This window comes from Carassius gibelio, chromosome B6 (assembly GCF_023724105.1).
Source record: "Carassius gibelio isolate Cgi1373 ecotype wild population from Czech Republic chromosome B6, carGib1.2-hapl.c, whole genome shotgun sequence".
NCBI lineage: Eukaryota > Metazoa > Chordata > Actinopteri > Cypriniformes > Cyprinidae > Carassius > Carassius gibelio.
The window spans coordinates 177868-199566 of NC_068401.1; the positions used below are offsets into that span (position 1 = coordinate 177868).

Genomic DNA, 21699 nt, shown 5'->3' on the forward strand with positions numbered 1-21699 from the left:
CTCACACTGAACGCCTGACACACACTCACACTGAACGTCTGACACACACTCACACTGAACGTCTGACACACACCAGAACACACTGAACGCCTGACACACACTCACACTGAACGTCTGACACACACCAGAACACACTGAATGCCTGACACACACTCACACTGAACGTCTGACACACACTCACACTGAACGTCTGACACACACTGAACATCTGACACACACCAGAACACACTGAACGCCTGACACACACTCCCACTGAATGTCTGACACACATTCACACTGAACGTCTGACACACACCAGAACACACTGAACGTCTGACACACACTCACACTGAACGTCTGACACACACCAGAACACACTGAATGCCTGACACACACCAGAACACACTGAACGCCTGACACACACCAGAACACACTGAACGTCTGACACACACCAGAACACACTGAACGCCTGACACACACCAGAACACACTGAACGTCTGACACACACCAGAACACACTGAACGTCTGACACACACCAGAACACACTGAACGCCTGACACACACCAGAACACACTAAACGCCTGACACACACTCACACTGAACGCCTGACACACACCAGAACACACTGAACGCCTGACACACACTCACACTGAACGCCTGACACACACCAGAACACACTGAACGCCTGACACACACTCACACTGAACGCCTGACACACACCAGAACACACTGAACGCCTGACACACACCAGAACACACTGAACGTCTGACACGCACCAGAACACACTGAACGCCTGACACACACTCACACTGAACGCCTGACACACACTCACACTGAACGCCTGACACACACTCACACTGAACGTCTGACACACACTCACACTGAACGTCTGACACACACCAGAACACACTGAACGCCTGACACACACTCACACTGAACGTCTGACACACACCAGAACACACTGAACACCTGACACACACCAGAACACACTGAACGCCTGACACACACCAGAACACACTGAACGCCTGACACACACCAGAACACACTGAACGCCTGACACAAACCAGAACACACTGAACGCCTGACACACACCAGAACACACTGAACGCCTGACACACACCAGAACACACTGAACGCCTGACACACACCAGAACACACTGAACGTCTGACACACACTCACACTGAACGTCTGACACACACTCACACTGAACGCCTGACACACAGTCACACTGAACGCCTTACACACACTCACACTGAATGCCTGACACACACTCACACTGAACGTCTGACACACACTCACACTGAACGTCTGACACACACTCACACTGAACGTCTGACACACACCAGAACACACTGAACGCCTGACACACACCAGAACACACTGAACGCCTGACACACACCAGAACACACTGAACGCCTGACACACACCAGAACACACTGAACGCCTGACACACACCAGAACACACTGAATGCCTGACACACACTAGAACACACTGAACGCCTGACACACTCATACTGAACGCCTGACACACACTCACACTGAATGCCTGACACACTCAATCAATCAATCAATCAATCAATCACCTTTATTTATATAGTGCTTTAAACAAAATACATTGCGCCAAAGCACTGAACAACATTCATTTGGAAAACAGTGTCTCAATAATGCAAAATGATAGTTAAAGGCAGTTCATCATTGAATTCATTGATGTCATCTCTGTTCAGTTGAAATAGTGTCTGTTTTAATTTGCAATCAAGTCAACGATATCGCTGTAGATGAAGTGACCCCAACTAAGCAAGCCAGAGGCGACAGCGGCAAGGAACCGAAACTCCATCGGTGACAGAATGGAGAAAAAAACCTTGGGAGAAACCAGGCTCAGTTGGGGGGCCAGTTCTCCTCTGACCAGACGAAACCAGTAGTTCAATTCCAGGCTGCAGCAAAGTCAGATTGTGCAGAAGAATCATCTGTTTCCTGTGGTCTTGTCCTGGTGCTCCTCTGAGACAAGGTCTTTACAGGGGATCTGTATATGGGGCTCTAGTTGTCCTGGTCTCCGCTGTCTTTCAGGGCAGTAGAGGTCCTTTCTAGGTGCTGATCCACCATCTGGTCTGGATACGTACTGGATCCGGGTGACTGCAGTGACCCTCTGATCTGGACACAGACTGGATCTGGTGGCCACGGTGACCTCGGAACAAGAGAGAAACAGACAAATATTAGCGTAGATGCCATTCTTCTAATGATGTAGCAAGTACATAGGGTGTTATGTGAAGTGTTCCGGTTCCAGTTTACCTAATTAATGCAGCCTAAAAATCCTTTAACGGATTTGGATATTAAAAGCATATTAGTATGTTATGTGTATGCCAGGTTAAAGAGATGGGTCTTTAATCTAGATTTTAAACTGCAAGAGTGTGTCTGCCTCCCGAACAATGTTAGGTAGGTTATTCCAGAGTTTAGGCGCCAAATAGGAAAAGGATCTGCCGCCCGCAGTTGATTTTGATATTCTAGGTATTATCAAATTGCCTGAGTTTTGAGAACGTAGCGGACGTAGAGGAGTATAATGTAAAAGGAGCTCATTCAAATACTGAGGTGCTAAACCATTCAGGGCTTTATAAGTAATAAGCAATATTTTAAAATCTATACGATGTTTGATAGGGAGCCAGTGCAGTGTGGACAGGACCGGGCTAATATGGTCATACTTCCTGGTTCTAGTAAGAACTCTTGCTGCTGCATTTTGGACTAGCTGTAGTTTGTTTACCAAGCGTGCAGAACAACCACCCAATAAAGCATTACAGTAGTCTAACCTTGAAGTCATAAATGCATGGATTAACATTTCTGCATTTGACATTGAGAGCATAGGCCGTAATTTAGATATATTTTTGAGATGGAAAAATGCAGTTTTACAAATGCTAGAAACGTGGCTTTCTAAGGAAAGATTGCGATCAAGTAGCACACCTAGGTTCCTAACTGATGACGAAGAATTGACAGAGCAACCATCAAGTCTTAGACAGTGTTCTAGGTTATTACAAGTAGAGTTTTTAGGCCCTATGATTAACACCTCTGTTTTTTCTGAATTTAGCAGTAAGAAATTACTCGTCATCCAATTTTTTATATCGACTATGCATTCCATTAGTTTTTCAAATTGGTGTGTTTCACCGGGCTGCGAGGAAATATAGAGCTGCGTATCATCAGCATAACAGTGAAAGCTAACACCATGTTTCCTGATGATATCTCCCAAGGGTAACATATAAAGCGTGAAGAGTAGCGGCCCTAGAACTGAGCCTTGAGGTACTCCATACTGCACTTGTGATCGATATGATACATCTTCATTCACTGCTACGAACTGATGGCGGTCATATAAGTACGATTTAAACCATGCTAATGCACTTCCACTGATGCCAACAAAGTGTTCAAGTCTATGCAAAAGAATGTTGTGGTCAATTGTGTCAAACGCAGCACTAAGATCCAATAAAACTAATAGAGAGATACACCCACGATCAGATGATAAGAGCAGATCATTTGTAACTCTAAGGAGAGCAGTTTCAGTACTATGATACGGTCTAAATCCTGACTGGAAATCCTCACATATACCATTTTTCTCTAAGAAGGAATATAATTGTGAGGATACCACCTTTTCTAGTATCTTGGACAGAAAAGGGAGATTCGAGATTGGTCTATAATTAACTAGTTCTCTGGGGTCAAGTTGTGGCTTTTTTATGAGAGGCTTAATAACAGCCAGTTTGAAGGTTTTGGGGACATGTCCTAATAACAATGAGGAATTAATAATAGTCAGAAGAGGACCTATGACTTCTGGAAGCACCTCTTTTAAGAGCTTAGATGGTATAGGGTCTAACATACATGTTGTAAGTTTAGATGATTTAACAAGTTTATACAATTCTTCCTCTCCTATAGTAGAGAATGAGTGGAACTGTTCCTCAGGGGGTCTATAGTGCACTGTCTGATGCGAAACTGTAGCTGACGGCTGAATGGTTGCAATTTTATCTCTAATAGTATCGATTTTAGAAGTAAAGTAGTTCATAAAGTCATTACTGCTGTGGTGTTGGGAAATGTCAACACTTGTTGAGGCTTTATTTTTCGTTAATTTAGCCACTGTATTGAATAAATACCTGGGGTTATGTTTGTTTTCTTCTAAAAGAGAAGAAAAGTAATCAGATCTAGCAGTTTTTAATGCTTTTCGGTAGGATATGCTACTTTCCCGCCAAGCAATACGAAATACCTCTAGTTTTGTTTTCCTCCAGCTGCGCTCCATTTTTCGGGCTGCTCTCTTTAGGGTGCGAGTATGCTCATTATACCATGGTGTCAAACTGTTTTCCTTAACCTTTCTTAAGCGTAAAGGAGCAACTGTATTTAAAGTGCTAGAAAAGAGAGAGTCCATAGTTTCTGTTACATCATCAAGTTGTTCTGAGGTTTTGGATATGCTAAGGAATTCGGATACATCAGGAAGATAACTTAAAAAGCTGTCTTTTGTGGTAGAAGTGATGGTTCTTCGATACTTGTAACAAGAAGTAGAATTTACAATTTTGGCTATATGAAGTTTACACAGAACTAAATAATGATCTGAGATATCATCACTTGGCTGAATAATTTCAACACTATCAACATCAATTCCATGTGACAGTATTAAATCTAGAGTATGATTTCGACAATGAGTAGGTCCTGAAACGTGTTGTCTAACACCAATAGAGTTCAGAATGTCTATAAATGCTGATCCCAATACATCTTTTTCATTATCGACATGGATATTAAAATCACCAACTATTAAGACTTTATCTGCAGCCAGAACTAACTCGGATGTAAAATCACCAAACTCTTTAATAAAGTCTGTATGGTGCCCTGGTGGCCTGTATACAGTAGCCAGTACAAACATAACAGGGGATTTATCATTAACATTGGTTTCTCTGGATAATGTTATATGAAGCACCATTACTTCAAACGAGTTATACTTGAAGCCTGCCCTCTGAGAAATCCTGAAAACGTTATTATAAATTGAAGCAACACCTCCCCCTTTGCCTTTTAGACGCGGCTCGTGTTTATAACAATAATCTTGGGGGGTGGACTCATTTAAAATAATGTAATCATCAGGTTTTAGCCAGGTTTCTGTCAAGCAGAGCACATCTAGATTATGATCAGTTATCATATTATTTACAAAAAGTGTTTTCGTAGAAATGGATCTGATATTCAATAAGCCAATCTTTATCATTTGTTTATCCATATTGCATTTGTTTTTTATTTGTTGAACCTCAATTAAATTGTTAACCTTAACTTGGTTTGGACGTTTTTTGTATTTTCTAGTTCGTGGAACAGACACAGTCTCTATAGTGTGATATCTAGGTGAAAGAGTCTCTATGTGCTGAGAATTAACTGACCTCTGTGACGGGAGGCAGCTAGCAGACGGTCGGTATAGCCAGTCTGTCTGCTTCCTGACCTGGGCCCCAGTTAGTCAAGTATAAACACTAAGACTATTTGCCATATTTCTAGACAGAAGAGTGGCGCCACCCCAGGAGGGATGAAGACCATCTCTTTTAAACAGGTCAGGTCTGCCCCAAAAGCTCGTCCAATTGTCTATATAACCCATGTTATTCTGTGGGCACCACTTAGACATCCAGCCATTGAGTGATGACAATCTGCTATGCATCTCATCACCACGGTAAGCAGGGAGGGGACCAGAGCATATTACAGTGTCTGACATCGTGCTTGCAAGTTCACACACCTCTTTAAAGTTATTTTTAGTGATCTCCGACTGGCGAAGTCGAACATCATTAGCGCCGGCATGAATAACAATCTTACTGTATTTACGTTTAGCATTAGCCAGCACTTTTAAATTTGCCAAGATGTCAGGCGCTCTGGCTCCCGGTAAACATTTGACTATGGTGGCTGGTGTCTCTATATTCACGTTCCGTACAATAGAATCGCCAATAACTAGAGCACTTTCATCAGGTTTCTCAGTGGGTGCATCACTGAGTGGGGAGAACCTGTTTAATGTTTTGATCGGAACAGAAGAGCGGTGTTTTGACCCACGACTACGCTGCCTCACCGTCACCCAGTTGCCCTGCTGCAGGGGCTCTGCTGGAACCGGACAATGTACAGGAATCCCTGAGCTAGACGCATCCAAAGCCATATCTAGAGCCCTAACATTCTTACTGTCCTCAATTAAAGTTTGGATGCGTGTCTCTAATTCTGAAATCTTCCCTGTCAGCCTAACTGTTTCCCTGCATTTATCACATGTGAATCCCTCATCAGCGACAGAGATAGATAAACTGTACATGTGGCAAGAGGTGCAAATAACAATTGTAGGAGAAGCCATTACTCACCGTGCTTGATGAAATATTCTTACTGCGGTTGTTTGATGAACTTGTGGAAAACTGCAGCGTGAGAGAGGAGAGGAGAGGAGAAAAGAAAACGCTAATGACAAGCTAACGAGTGCTAACGCTTTGCAGGTGTGCTGCAGTCACGGAAGAGTGAACGATCAAAGTTAATCTGATAAGATTGATCGGAAATATCAGAAATGTGGTGTGAATTAAGTTATATTTTACAATTAAAAAAACAAACAAACAGACAGTGATAGTAAGAAAGATTATAGAGAAAAAATATAAAATAAAAACAGCTACATGGAGCTATGATTAGCTACAGAAGGCCAACAGGAAGTAGAGAAAACACTGTCCAACAGCGACACCACCAGAACACACTGAACGCCTGACACACACTCACACTGAACGTCTGACACACACTCACACTGAACACCTGACACACACCAGAACACACTGAACACCTGACACACACCAGAACACACTGAACGCCTGACACACACCAGAACACACTGAACGCCTGACACACACCAGAACACACTGAACGCCTGACACACACCAGAACACACTGAACGCCTGACACACACCAGAACACACTGAACGCCTGACACACACCAGAACACACTGAACGCCTGACACACACCAGAACACACTGAACGCCTGACACACACCAGAACACACTGAACGTCTGACACACACTCACACTGAACGTCTGACACACACTCACACTGAACACCTGACACACACCAGAACACACTGAACGCCTGACACACACCAGAACACACTGAACGTCTGACACACACTCACACTGAACGTCTGACACACACTCACACTGAACGCCTGACACACAGTCACACTGAACGCCTTACACACACCAGAACACACTGAACGTCTGACACACACTCACACTGAACGTCTGACACACACTCACACTGAACGCCTGACACACAGTCACACTGAACGCCTTACACACACTCACACTGAATGCCTGACACACACTCACACTGAACGTCTGACACACACTCACACTGAACGTCTGACACACACTCACACTGAACGTCTGACACACACCAGAACACACTGAACGCCTGACACACACCAGAACACACTGAACGCCTGACACACACCAGAACACACTGAACGCCTGACACACACCAGAACACACTGAACGCCTGACACACACCAGAACACACTGAACGCCTGACACACACCAGAACACACTGAATGCCTGACACACACTAGAACACACTGAACGCCTGACACACTCATACTGAACGCCTGACACACACTCACACTGAATGCCTGACACACACCAGAACACACTGAACGTCTGACACACACTCACACTGAACGTCTGACACACACTCACACTGAACACCTGACACACACCAGAACACACTGAACACCTGACACACACCAGAACACACTGAACGCCTGACACACACCAGAACACACTGAACGCCTGACACACACCAGAACACACTGAACGCCTGACACACACCAGAACACACTGAACGCCTGACACACACCAGAACACACTGAACGCCTGACACACACCAGAACACACTGAACGCCTGACACACACCAGAACACACTGAACGCCTGACACACACCAGAACACACTGAACGTCTGACACACACTCACACTGAACGTCTGACACACACTCACACTGAACACCTGACACACACCAGAACACACTGAACACCTGACACACACCAGAACACACTGAACACCTGACACACACCAGAACACACTGAACGTCTGACACACACCAGAACACACTGAACGCCTGACACACACCAGAACAGACTGAACGCCTGACACACACCAGAACACACTGAACGCCTGACACACACCAGAACACACTGAACGTCTGACACACACTCACACTGAACGCCTGACACACACACTGACGGGATACTGACGGATTCACACACTCACACTGAACACCTGACACACACCAGAACACACTGAACACCTGACACACACCAGAACACACTGAACACCTGACACACACCAGAACACCTGACACACACCAGAACACACTGAACGCCTGACACACACCAGAACACACTGAACGCCTGACACACACCAGAACACACTGAACGCCTGACACACACCAGAACACACTGAACGCCTGACACACACCAGAACACACTGAACGCCTGACACACACCAGAACACACTAACGGTCTGACACACACTCACACTGAACGTCTGACACACACTCAAACTGAACGCCTGACACACACTCACACTGAACGCCTGACACACACTCACACTGAACGCCTGACACACACTCACACTGAACGTCTGACACACACTCACACTGAACGTCTGACACACACCAGAACACACTGAACGCCTGACACACACCAGAACACACTGAACGCCTGACACACACCAGAACACACTGAACGCCTGACACACACCAGAACACACTGAACGCCTGACACACACCAGAACACACTGATCGCCTGACACACACCAGAACACACTGAACGCCTGACACACACCAGAACACACTGAATGCCTGACACACACCAGAACACACTGAACGCCTGACACACTCATACTGAACGCCTGACACACACTCACACTGAACGTCTGACACACACTCACACTGAACACCTGACACACACCAGAACACACTGAACACCTGACACACACCAGAACACACTGAACACCTGACACACACCAGAACACACTGAACGCCTGACACACACCAGAACACACTGAACGCCTGACACACACCAGAACACACTGAACGCCTGACACACACCAGAACACACTGAACGCCTGACACACACCAGAACACACTGAACGTCTGACACACACTCACACTGAACGTCTGACACACACTCACACTGAACACCTGACACACACCAGAACACACTGAACACCTGACACACACCAGAACACACTGAACGTCTGACACACACCAGAACACACTGAACGTCTGACACACACCAGAACAGACTGAACGCCTGACACACACCAGAACACACTGAACGCCTGACACACACCAGAACACACTGAACGTCTGACACACACTCACACTGAACGCCTGACACACACACTGACGGGATACTGACGGATTCTCCTCATTCGCCTCATTTGCCTGTTAATAGTTCTGACCATGTAGCATTGTGTCACAAATGAAACTGGAGTTAAAACAAGTGAGAATATTCAGTTTTTAATCTTTAGATTTTAGCCATCATGGACTAATAATGTTACAGTCCAACACACAGCCCAAAACGTGCCTAACTGAGTGAAAACAGCTCCTCGGAGGAAGATGTGGATTTGTTCTGAAAGCACTTTAGAAAGTGAAGGTGTGAAGAGTTCAGTGATCGCTCCTGTCTGCGACTGTTAACTGAACACACACACACACACACACACTAAAACACACATTATGGGTTTATCAGTGGAAGAGAGCAGCCCCTCCGGCTCAATTTATTCACATAATCAATGTTTATCACCGATGAGACACATCTGATTTACAGACAAACACTGAATTCTATCTTGTGATAGAGAGAGAAAAAGGCCTGAATGTTTTGTTTTAACTTGATTTCCCCATGTGTTGATCTAACCTGAAGATCAGGATTGTACAGACTGTATTTTCATGTTAATTCAGTCTTGAATCTGGATCGGGATCTGTCTGTCAGGGCTTATAGAAATGCTGACAAAAATTTTGATATTAATTTTAACTTTTACGACACACTTTCTGTTCCCATGGACTAAACAGTGAACAACAGATCTCAAATGAACCAGAATTCATCTTTTTTTCTACTCATTATGAAATTAGATTAGATAATTTTTTTAACCAAAAGACAGCATAATAACACTTTTCACTTCTGAATTAAGAAATGAATCACGTGTGATGAGAGACACTGTACTTCCTACCAAACATCTTTCTTCAGAAACACAGAGGACGTCTGTCAATCACTGATCCCAGATCAGCTCGCAACATCATGGGACACATTTAAGTAATATTTCACTAAACCCCAAGCTCACATTATGCCTCTCAGCGTCCCAACAGAGTGTTTGGTGGAAAAAGACGAGACAATTTAATAAGACCAGGCTCTCATTGCTGAAGAACAAGTGAAACGCCTCTCCTCCGCTGTGATGAATGAGCTGCAGGTAAAGGTTAGATTTGCTCGAATCTGAGCATCTGTCCCTGCTAGCGCTAGATGATCGCTGTACTTCGTCAAATTAGAAAACCCAGTTCATCATTCAGAAGTCAGAAAAATGCTGCTTAAATTACCTGCTATTTATATTGGATGTTGAAAGGAATAAAGCTTCATCTGTGTGTTTTTCTGCTCGGTTTGATTATGAAAGAACTGCTGTTTTTGTGATGATATGCTGATGATATGAGATGCTGAAGGGAGTTGTCAGGACCAATGAGTTTCATGAATTCAGTGCCTCTGAGACTCACATTATCCTGTGTGTCCTCAATATCTTCCAATCCGTCTGTAAGCTGCTTTCACTGCAGAAGTTCTGCTGAAACCCTAACTGCTTCTCTTCTCTAACCATCTCTGTCCTTACTTTAACCAGAGACAGAAATAAGTGCAGTTACAATAGCAAACACTACAGAGAGCACTGCTAGAATGTGACCTTATGAGAATGCAATAGGTCACTGTGTCAACACTACACTAGTTTCCCCAATGTTTATGAGAGAAAGCACTTGAGATCACACTTAACTGTGGCACATCTGGTAAATTCACAGATTCTTAGAGGTCCATAAATGCATTTACACAGCAATTACAACTGCAGATATTACTTGCCTTTGTTACTGAGACGGCTCAGAGCTGGTTTAATTTAGTCTTTATGTACAAGCAGCCACACGGAATAAAGTGCTCAAGTCAAGAAGAGAAGGGAATCCAACAGAGAGAGAAAACCAAGAGCAAAGTTAGGATTTCTTAACAACTCGACATTCAAGAATCATCTGGCGAATACATTAAATAATTAAAAATAATAATAATAATAATTAACAACATTTTTACATTTAAGCAGTAACTTACATGTCTGACTAAAGTCTCAGACAAGCTCTTTAAATTTATTTCAAATTCTACTTAAATCTTATCCAAAAGAATGTGAGCATATCTTGACATGTGCTTCAGTATTAAAAGCAGCATGTTTATTTCCAAGTTTGAAAACTAAGCTAAAACTATTTCGCAGAAAGTACTCCAGCTTTATACTACATATGCACTCTTACTAGTGTGTACTACTCCTCGTGGAGGCAGAAATCATTTCAGACATAGTGACTGAAAAGGAATTTAATTTATTACTATAACAAAACTGAGCATAGTAAATTAATTCCATTAGTATATACAACAAATAAATAAAATGTTTATCATATTATAAACCCTATGGGTACATTTATAATTTTACACCATGAAATAATGACTTTGGCAAATACATTGCCATGACACACACTTTATCACGAGTAATATCTGTGCCTCGGGATGTCCCTGCGTTTCTCTCTCACACTGGAACTGACCAGAAATGGCCTGCATTTGTAGTGGGTTCCAGAAAAAACATCCAGTCAGAGTCCATCTGGAGACACCATGTCAGAAACGGCCAGGTGAGTTTTGTACAGCAGTAGAGACACTACATGCACTGATTCATGGGAGAAACATCCCTACAGACTCTGCTAAAGTGTTAACACACTAGTGAAACAGATTTAAATTAGAATCTCAGAATCCCATATAACATATTCACTTTTTCATTTGTATACTATAAACTGCAGAGAAAATGCTAAAAATAAATGTACAGCACTGAATGTTTCACAGAGTACTGCACCACTGTCACAAAGACTCTGCTGCAACAGTGTGCAATCCAGTTCAGATCACAATTACCACATTTTCATGTTTTTACCATCTGAAGCATATTATGTTCCAACGTGAATTTTCCTCAACTTGATATGATCTTATTCTTTAGGATCTTAATGAAAAGTAAGTGAAATAGTTTGGTTAAAATCTCTCAATGTAAAAACACATTTTTCCCTTTCTCTTTTCAGAGATGTGCTGTTTGTGAGTTTGGTTTATGTTCATGTTTATTTGTATAAATGTCCCTCATGCGGTAGTTTCAGATTTGCTTTAAATATATATTTTTTAGGCCTGGCACTTATAATAAATGTTATTTATAATGAATTTTATCATTTATGTTTGTTCTATACTTATACATTTAATTCCTGATCTGTTCTGAATACTGTTAAATATAAAAGATTTGGTGTGGCGTGTGAGAAACGAAAACACAATTTTATAGCGTTAATAATGTTTGTTAATGGTTTCTATAATTTACTGATATTTTACATGACTTATAAACTGATTCAACTTAACTTTGTGTTTGTTTTCTCTCTCAGTGATGCAATTCTGACCTGGTGTGTGACTTATTTATGGAGAATACAGTAAGAGTGGAATACAGTACTTTAAAGAGAGAGAGAGAGAGAGAGAGAGAGAGAGAGAGAGAGAGAGAGAGGATTCGTTTCAGTTCCAGCATGACACAATACAAAGACGCGCTCATGCAGACGTGTTTCTGGGTCTGAGGATGTGGACCGTCTGTCTTCACAGACGATCTTGTGTCTGAATGTGAGAGAATCCATGACTAAAGAACATGAACATAGAGAAAACGTCTCTGTATCAGTAAGCTTTATAGCTACAATCTGGGGCAGAATCCTATTAAAAGCAGAAGAGAAATCAATGCAAAGCAATCTAGGGTGATTTTCAGTGGCTCCAGAAACCTGTCATTACTCACAGCTGCCTTAAACACATGGAGAACTGAAGCAGAAACACAGCTGACTGCTTCACTGTGAGGTTCCTCTCTGCTTTCTCAAGGACAAACCCTCGACCTTCATCTCGCTGCTGAAATTACTGGAGAATATCGAGAAGCAGATCTGAACTTATGTACAATCAACTCTAAACAGTGCTATTAACACATTCAGTCATTCAGCGGCAGGGTTTCAGACAGTTTCTCTTCATGAAAAACCAGCAATGAACAGGATCCACAGCAAAACCTGGAGCTGCTGGATCAACCTGTGTGTGTGTGTGAGTGAGTGTGTGTGTGAGTGTGTGTGTGAGTGTGTGTGTGTGTGTGTGTGTTTGTGTGTGTGTGTGTGTGTGTGTGTGTGTGTGTGTGTGTGTGTGTGTGTGTGTGTGTGTGTTTGTGTGTGTGTGTGTGTGTGTGTGTGTGTGAGAGTGAGTGAGTGAGTGTGTGTGTGTGAGTGAGTGAGTGTGTGTGTGTGTGTGTGTGTGTGTGTGTGAGAGTGAGTGAGTGAGTGTGTGTGTGAGTGAGTGAGTGTGTGTGTGTGTGTGTGTGTGTGTGTGTGAGAGTGAGTGAGTGAGTGTGTGTGTGTGTGAGTATGTGGGTGTGTGTGTGTGTGTGAGTATGTGTGTGTGTGTGTGTGTGTGTGTGTGAGTGTGTGTGTGTGTGTGAGAGTGAGTGAGTGAGTGTGTGTGTGTGTGAGTATGTGGGTGTGTGTGTGTGTGTGAGTATGTGTGTGTGTGTGTGTGTGTGTGTGTGTGTGAGTGTGTGTGTGTGTGTGAGTATGTGGGTGTGTGTGTGTGTGTGTGTGTGTGTGTGTGTGTGGTTAATATATATCTGCATTCCCTGTAAATCCTGCTCCTGCTGATTCCAGCGTGTTTCTGATTTCTTTCACAGCGCTGTATGAGGAGAGTTAGTCTGCTGTGGTTTATTTATTCAACCCAGAAAAGTCTTTTTTCCTGCTTTGAAATCTGGGACACACTGAAGACATGAAAAAATGAACAACCAAAACAGAAGCCTGATGCTTACGAAGAGGTTTGTGTCCAGAAAACGAATGAGAGTTTAACTACATAACACTGGCCACTGTGACATCACTGGAATTAGATTTTAAATATTCACAAACACAAGCGAAACATACAATCCTAACAAGTCGACATATTTCCTTCAGAGAATAAAGAGAAACTCACCCAGTTTTTGTGTCTCTTCTTCTGCAATCCTTCAAATGATTCCATCTTGTGATTATTCCACAAAAACGACTGCAAATCTCAGGTCAAAGGTCAAGATCCTTCACATCATGTTGTTCATGAGGAGGAAGGAACTGTTCATAACAAACTGTTCTTGTTTTTTAACCTCATTAATCCAAAATGTTTCCCCTGACCTGTTTTTCCTTTATTCACATTCATGTCAAGTCAAGTCACCTTTATATCTATAGCGCTTTATACAATACAGATTGTGTCAAAGCAGCTTCACAGTGTTAAAATTATTCAAATTAAAAGTCCCCTGCACTTCCTGTTTTGTTCAGGAATCATAAATTATCTTTTTAATATTATTGTCTTTGTAATGTTAATTTTCATAATGCAAATATGAACATTTATTCTCCAGTCATTTGTTCTGATAATCACAAAAAAAGAACCTTTTTGATCATTAGAATTTGTAATGTATGGTGTGGTTTTATGAAGCATTAAAGACATTAAGTGTGTGTGAGAAAACCATTTCTGCTCAAATCACAAATGATCTCATGACAAACGATTCATAACATAATCTCTGAATAGAAGAGATTCACTGGTGCATGATGGGTAAACGTGTGTTTGATGATGAAGAAGAAACTGACTGAAGATCTGAGAGCTCATGAGAAACCTTACAGAACTAACCAGATCTGGAAGAAAATTCACTGGCTTTAAACTCTGAATGAATGAATAAATAAATGACCCCCCCCCCCCCCCACCAATACCCCTAAAAAAAACACCTGCAAACAATTCAGCAAAAAGAATAAAAAAATCTCTCTCTCTCTCTCTCTCTGCTCAGAATTAAATCCACACAAGAAAAGTAAAGTTCTGAAGGCACTTCCAGCGAGCAGGAAGCAGGGAAGCTTTAAACAGATAGAGGTGAATCTATGATGTCCCTGAAGTAGAACGCTTCTCCTGAGAATCACTGTCAGAAGATGTTCTCACAGAGACAGACAGACACTGAGAACAGCTCTGCCATCAGTGTTACTGCAGACTGATGTTTACTCCTCATTACAGCTTCAGGAGGAGAGAGTCTTTCTGCAGAGATCTGATCTGACTGTGGCTCAGCAGCGCCGCCTGGTGGACACCAGCTGGAAACCTGACCCAGGGTTCTCAAACTGGATGAACTGGGTTTCATTTAATATGATTTATTGTTATTTATGTTTTTTGTTAAGCTGCTTATATATTTTACAGCTGTTTTCAGCTTTTTACATGTAACTGGTGCCGTCTTTTGTTCATTTGTAACATCAGTGAATCATCTAAAAACTCTGTAATTTTCAACGCAGTACATTGAAATGATTAATTGTTATATTTTACAGGTCTTGTAAATATGACTTTAAAGGTGAAAAAACATGTGCAACACACACACACACACTCTCTCTCTCTATCTCTCTCTCTCTCTCACACACACACACACACACACTTTCTCTCTCTCTCTCTCTCTCTCTCTCTCTCTCACACACACACACACACACAGTCTCTCCCTCTCTCTCTCTCTCTCACACACACACACACACACACACACACACATGATTTCAAGATGAGGAGCCAGACCACAGTTTTAGTCCTCTTAACAACTTTATTGACTTTACATACAAAAATAGAAACAAAGAGCGAGAATATATAAATAAACTGTTTGTTTTGTACATGATTGCTCTAAACATTATAGAGAACATTACATTCATACATGAAGCAGAAAGTCAGTTTGCTGGAATGATCTACAAATCTAACATAAACCAGAGGAAATAAATATACACAACACAACAGAACGAGTGTTTGGAGTGATCACATTCGCTTCATGAGGTAGCTTCAGTTCATCGCTCTCGTTTCAGGATCCGCTGTTTTTGTCATAGGAGTAAGTGCCTAGTAGCTTATTATTGAGTCGTTTACAAAAACTACATTTACATGCTTCCGAGCCACTAGCAACACAAGGAACAGAACCACTGTTGGTAAGAGTTCAGAAGACTGATTCTTCACATTCATAAAACACTGCAGGTGGGATATAATTCTGAGAAACCGGTTCTCACTGAACCTGGTCACATCTCGGCAACATGTCATACTGGGTCCCTAGTGTGAGTGACGTCCTTCAGTCACTCCTGATCCGTCAGCGCTGGTGCTCGTACACACACGCTGAGAACGCTCCGGCTGCGCTCCGGCTCCAGACACAGTCCGGCTCTTTGGCTGAGACCAGGTCTCTCAGGATGCTGTCGATGACGGTCTCGTCCAGCAGGGGCTCGGGCGCCGGCGGCCAGCAGGGGGCGCTGTCAGGCTGCAGGTGGCGTGTGGTGCTGTAGGCGTCGAAGCTGCTGGCCAGAGAGCGGATCTGATGGGCCAGAGTCCCGATCTCAGCCCGCTCCGTCTCGCTGTAGAGGAAGTGTCCGTCAGCGGTGGGCGAGGCCTCGGGCGTCAGCAGATCGCCCTCATGAGGAAGAGGAAACACGCTGAAGTCCTCCGGATGCAGAACACAGTCTGCGGCAGCCTCACACACGTCCAGCGTGGGATGGTAGATCGGGACGAGGTGAGCGTCGGGCAGACAGACGGGAGGAACGCCGCAGGACGGGTCACAGAACGCCTGAGACGGGCAGAACCCATCCGCCAGCTGCTCGAACCCACTGTAGCCGTCAGACAGGAAGTCAGAGGAGTGGGAGGAAGTGGGGCTGTAGGGCGGGGTGGAGAAGGCGAGCGAGCCGCTCCTGAGATCCGCGTCTGTGCCGCCGGAGCAGTCGCTGGTCTCTGAGCTCCTCCTGACCGCCTCACGCTCCCTCGGTCTCGGAGCGGACAGGACGGGACGCTGAGACGACACACCGCCGTAGAGTTTGTCTTTCAGATACAACGCCTCCGCTTCACTGCAGACCAGAAACAATTCACAAGCTGTTTGAGCCAAAATCAGAAACCAGCTGTAGAGAGACGAATGAAAAGATGAGGATGTTCACCTGAGCACGTGATTGGTGCAGGAGATCAGTTCTCTGGCTCGGTCCACAGTCACACACACATAGAGCCAGATCCAGGACAGATCCTTACACAGCAGTCGGACCAGCATCTCTCCGTCCGCATCGCCCTCGGCTCCAGCTGCCAACAACAACATCAGCTCAGTCCAGGCTTTCACCTGCTCTACCGCTCAACGCTTATTCATGTTCGTGAAGGAAGTCTATTCTGCTGCCCAGGGCTGCATTTATTTAATAAAGCAGGGAAAACAGTGAAATATTATTCTAATGTAAAACAGCTGTTTTCTGTGTGAATCTCTGTTAAAGTGTAATTTATTTCTGTATTTTCAGCATCATTCCTCTAGTCTTCAGTGTCACATGATCTTCAGAAATCAGAATAATATGATGATTTACTGCTCAAGAAACATTTCTGATTATTATCAGTGTTGAAAATATTAATAGTTTTGTGGAAACTGTGATACATTTTATTTTTCAGGATTCACAGATGAACAGAAAGTTCACAAGAACAGCATTTATTTGAAACTCAAATCTTTTGTCACATTATAAATGTCTCCACTGTCTCTCTCGACTCACTGAGTGTGCGGTGGCAGCCGGCGGCGAGCGTGAGGTCATCAGGATGCAGGAGATCGTACCATGATCGACCAATCAGCTCCTCTGCTGAGAAACCCAGGTGGAACAAGACACTGTGGAAACATATTTCAGCATATCATTCATTACATGATACCAATTAAAAGCTTCCACGTTCTGTCCTCCTCACATCAATCCTCTCTACAAGAAATGCATGTTTTAGGCACATGACCTCAGCTTTGTGTGAGACGGGGCAGTACCTGTAGGGGGCGTGAGTGAGCCTCATGTCCGGTCTGTGGAGCGTCTGGAAGCAGGCGGAGGATCTCAGGAGCTCGCTGTCCTTCAGTCTGTCCACTGTGGGCGTACAGAGGGCCACAAACAGAGCGGCGTCCGGCGGGCCGGCCTGGAATCGCCCCCTCACCAGCATGGAGCAGCAGCTGCCGTACTGGAGCCGAAACGCTTTGGAGGTGTGCATGCGGCACACGAAGCTGCGCTCTGAGAGACACACAACATCAGAGCTGATCTGGACACAACATGACACGATACGAGAGAGACGGAGCATCACACTCACCAGCGGAGACGGCCTGCTCTCTCAAAATAACTTCCACCGCTTCAGCATCACGACTGTCCATCATATCATAGAAAGTGTCTCCCTGAAGGACATCCACCTACAAACCAAACCATCAGGAGCTGATCAGATACTGGGGGCAACTTTTGACCCACGGTGGTTTCAATGCTGTGATCAACACCGAAAAACTCTACTGTAGCTTGTCAGAGACTTGAGACACAAAACGTGAGAAATGTAATTCTTGAGTGTAAAACTGAACTAATTAAAGAAATTCAAGAATCAGACAAGTTTTCAATGTCAAGTAAGCTTTGAGTCTTAAACTCAAACACAAGTTCTCATGCATTTCATATTTTGTATTTCACATGTATTTTCACATTTTAGTGTTTGGCAGGTTTCTATTTTTAACCGGAGATCAGTTTGACCCCAACACAAGAGCCTTTCCAAAGCACAGCTATGTTTGCATGCACGTGTATGATCCTAAATGAGAAAAATTCACAAAGAACCAAGCAGTTTGAAAATCAAGTGTGCATCAGATTATAATGATCCCTGACTGAATATTGAATATAACAGGATAAATGTGTTTGCAGGTGAAACAGAAAAGAAAGCGTTTCACTCACCATCGACAGGCCCAGATATTCTGGCACATTTTCAGACACATAGACCAGTTTCCCGTCTCTGGTCAAAGCCACAATAAATCCAGGCAGGGCTTGCAGGAAGCTCTCGTACAGAGGAGAAGCTCCATCCGCGCGCTGCTGAACACCTGCTGTAACACAGTGCTCAGATCAGATCTCATTCAGACTCTGGGGAACACAGACTGCACGAGTGTGATCCTCTCTACCTTTGAGGAGCACCGTCTTCCTGACGTAGGTGCAGATGAGAGACATGGAGTGCAGGTAGGACAGACGCTCCTGGTCTTCAGCCGAGATGGGCAGCAGTGACCGCATGTTCCGGATCTCTCCATTGATGTGGTCTCGCCGGGCTTTGGATGCCCCTTTAGTGGACCTGCAGCAGACATTGTGTTAGTCAGGATGAATACACACACACACACACACACACCTGAAGCTCACGGTCTGTCAGTACAGGTACAGCACACACTAAACTAAGGCTAATGACACACGGGTTGTAGAGCATCCTCAGGGAAAGGGCCCACACAATATTGCTAAAGATTTGCTCTGTATATCATCAGTCAAACATATTTCACAATCTGACGGAGATCAAGGACTGTGCGCTGCATCATGATCGCGTCGCGTCGCGTCCACTGGTGTGACTGACCTGAAGCGTTGTGACGCGCGGAGAATCCGCCTGACGCTCGTGTCGCAGCCGACGCTCATCCTCTCAGATCTGAAGAAACACAAGAAGTCCATGTTAAACAGCTGAAAGATACTTTACGATATCAGTTATGCAGAAATAAAATCTCCAATAACATGCAGAACAGCGCGAGACGATGACAGGACAGTGGCTAGTTTAGTTTAGTTTAGTTTAGTTAGTGTTAGTCAGCGCTCCTCTCTCACCTCTGACTGTCTGAGGATCCGGGAGTCTCTCGAGGTTTATAAAGTCTCTGTGATCTCACCCTGAGACCCGAAGAAGAACAAGCCTCCGCCGTGACGACACCAGGAGTGACCCGGTATTTATAGCGCGGGTGTAAAAATACACACAGTGACATCACCACAACACACACACACACACACACACACTTTCTCTATCTCTCTCTCTCTCACACACACACACACACACACTTTCTCTCTCTCTCTCTCTCTCTCTCACACACACACACACTCACACACACTTTCTCTCTCTCTCTCTCTCTCTCTCTCTCACACACACACACACACACACACACACTTTCTCTCTCTCTCTCTCTCTCTCTCTCTCTCTCACACACACACACACACACACACTCACACACACTTTCTCTCTCTCTCTCTCTCTCTCTCTCTCACACACACACACACACACACACTTTCTCTCTATCTCTCTCTCTCTCACACACACACTTTCTCTCTCTCTCTCTCTCTCTCTCTCTCTCTCTCTCTCTCTCTCTCACACACACACACACAGATCACTTAGTTAACAGTTAGTTATTGTTATTTTCAGACACAATAACATTTCACCAGGTTTCTTCAGTTTCCGAGCCTCACAGAAAGCACACTTCAAATGAAATGTGAGTCAGGTCTGCTCCATGGACAGTGTGATTATTAAAGAAAACAACACAGATGAAAATACATAAATATAGCTATGTAAGAATGAAAAAAAAGTAACCAATTCAAATTTAAGAATAAAATATAAAAAAGATGTATATTGTGGAATTAAATATAGAAAGCAAAATAATGTGCATGAAAGTAAACTGTAGTCTTAAATATTAAGATACACAGGGATGTGGGACGTTTGTGTGATTTTAGGCTGTAAACACTGCATGCATTGGAAAATCTAAATAGATTTGGACAGGACAGGTTTAGATGTTATTTAGGAACTGCTTATGAGTGACAAACTAAAATGTAATTAAAATAAATAAAAAACATTTGTGTATATTTTTTATCTCAGTAACTGAGGTGCTTAAGCTCAAATTAATGTAATGTGTTAATTAAAGAAAACAAGGCGACACAAAGATTCCTCCCAGATATGATAGCACACCGAGACATTTCTCAACAGTTAGTGGGCAGTGTAACAAAAAACTCTTCATTTGTTCTGTCCTGAGTGAGCAAAGGTAGTCAATCTTAGTCCAAAGCTTTAATATTCACTAACATTTCCAGAAAAAAAAAAAAAAAGAAAGTCCTCCGGTTCAGAATGAGCAGATCTCAGGGTTAAAACACTAAATGATTATAAATGATCAAACTGTCTCAAAACAGCTAATCCTAGTAATCACAGGGTCAAAAACGTTAAACACATACAAAAAACATCCTCAGCGTTTAAAAGCTAAAGACAGCAAGTGTTTTTCAGAAGATGGAGCTGTTTCAGCCGTGTGTAAGGAACCGTCCGCAGCTCTTTATAACCAGATATTAAATATACGTACAGAGCAATTCTGATAAGTGACGTGGGGCAAGGTTGTGTTAACATTTAAACACTAATAGGAGAATTTTCATATTGATCCTAAAGTGAACCAGGAGCTAAAGAAGAGCTCACAAACAAGAGCCGAGATCAAGCTCAGACCTCCAGAAACCTGAGATTAGTCCAGTCCAGGGGTCATAAACACCTGAACACATATCTCAAGAGACTTTACAGGCAGAAAATGTTTTATTTTAGAAACTAAGCGGAGCTGAACAACAGAGGAGAGATGTTCATCTGAACTAAAGAAGAACAGACTCAGAGACTGACAGGTTTTCAGGGAAGAGC

At 43.5% G+C, this 21699-nt stretch overlaps 1 protein-coding gene across 2 annotated transcripts; it reads right to left on the reverse strand.

Annotated features, from left to right (window-relative positions):
• Nucleotides 1-15848: 15848 nt before the first annotated feature.
• npas4l (neuronal PAS domain protein 4 like) lies at nt 15849-19874 on the reverse strand. Of its 2 annotated transcripts, none has more exons than XM_052558883.1 (8): nt 19642-19874; nt 19208-19371; nt 18987-19129; nt 18373-18469; nt 18062-18296; nt 17808-17917; nt 17223-17358; nt 15849-17135 (listed from the first exon to the last, which is right to left on the reverse strand). In XM_052558883.1, the coding sequence occupies exons 1-8, from the start codon at nt 19731-19733 to the stop codon at nt 16394-16396; spliced, it is 1719 nt and encodes a 572-aa protein (XP_052414843.1). In that variant the 5' UTR covers nt 19734-19874; the 3' UTR covers nt 15849-16393. The 2 variants fall into 2 exon arrangements, with proteins under 2 accessions (XP_052414843.1, XP_052414842.1); XM_052558882.1 differs by having other exon boundaries at nt 18987-19132.
• Between the last annotated feature and the right edge of the window lie 1825 nt (nt 19875-21699).

Bases quoted from the DNA above. Each gene is read 5' to 3' on its own strand.
- npas4l (XM_052558882.1), bottom strand. From the start codon at position 19,733: ATGGACTTCTTGTGTTTCTTCAGATCTGAGAGGATGAGCGTCGGCTGC. The intron at 19,133-19,207 runs GTAGAGAGGATC...ACTGTGTTACAG, and splicing joins GAAGACGGTGCTCCTCAAAG to CAGGTGTTCAGCAGCGCGCG. The intron at 18,297-18,372 runs GTGAGTGTGATG...TGTGTCTCTCAG, and splicing joins AGAGCAGGCCGTCTCCGCTG to AGCGCAGCTTCGTGTGCCGC.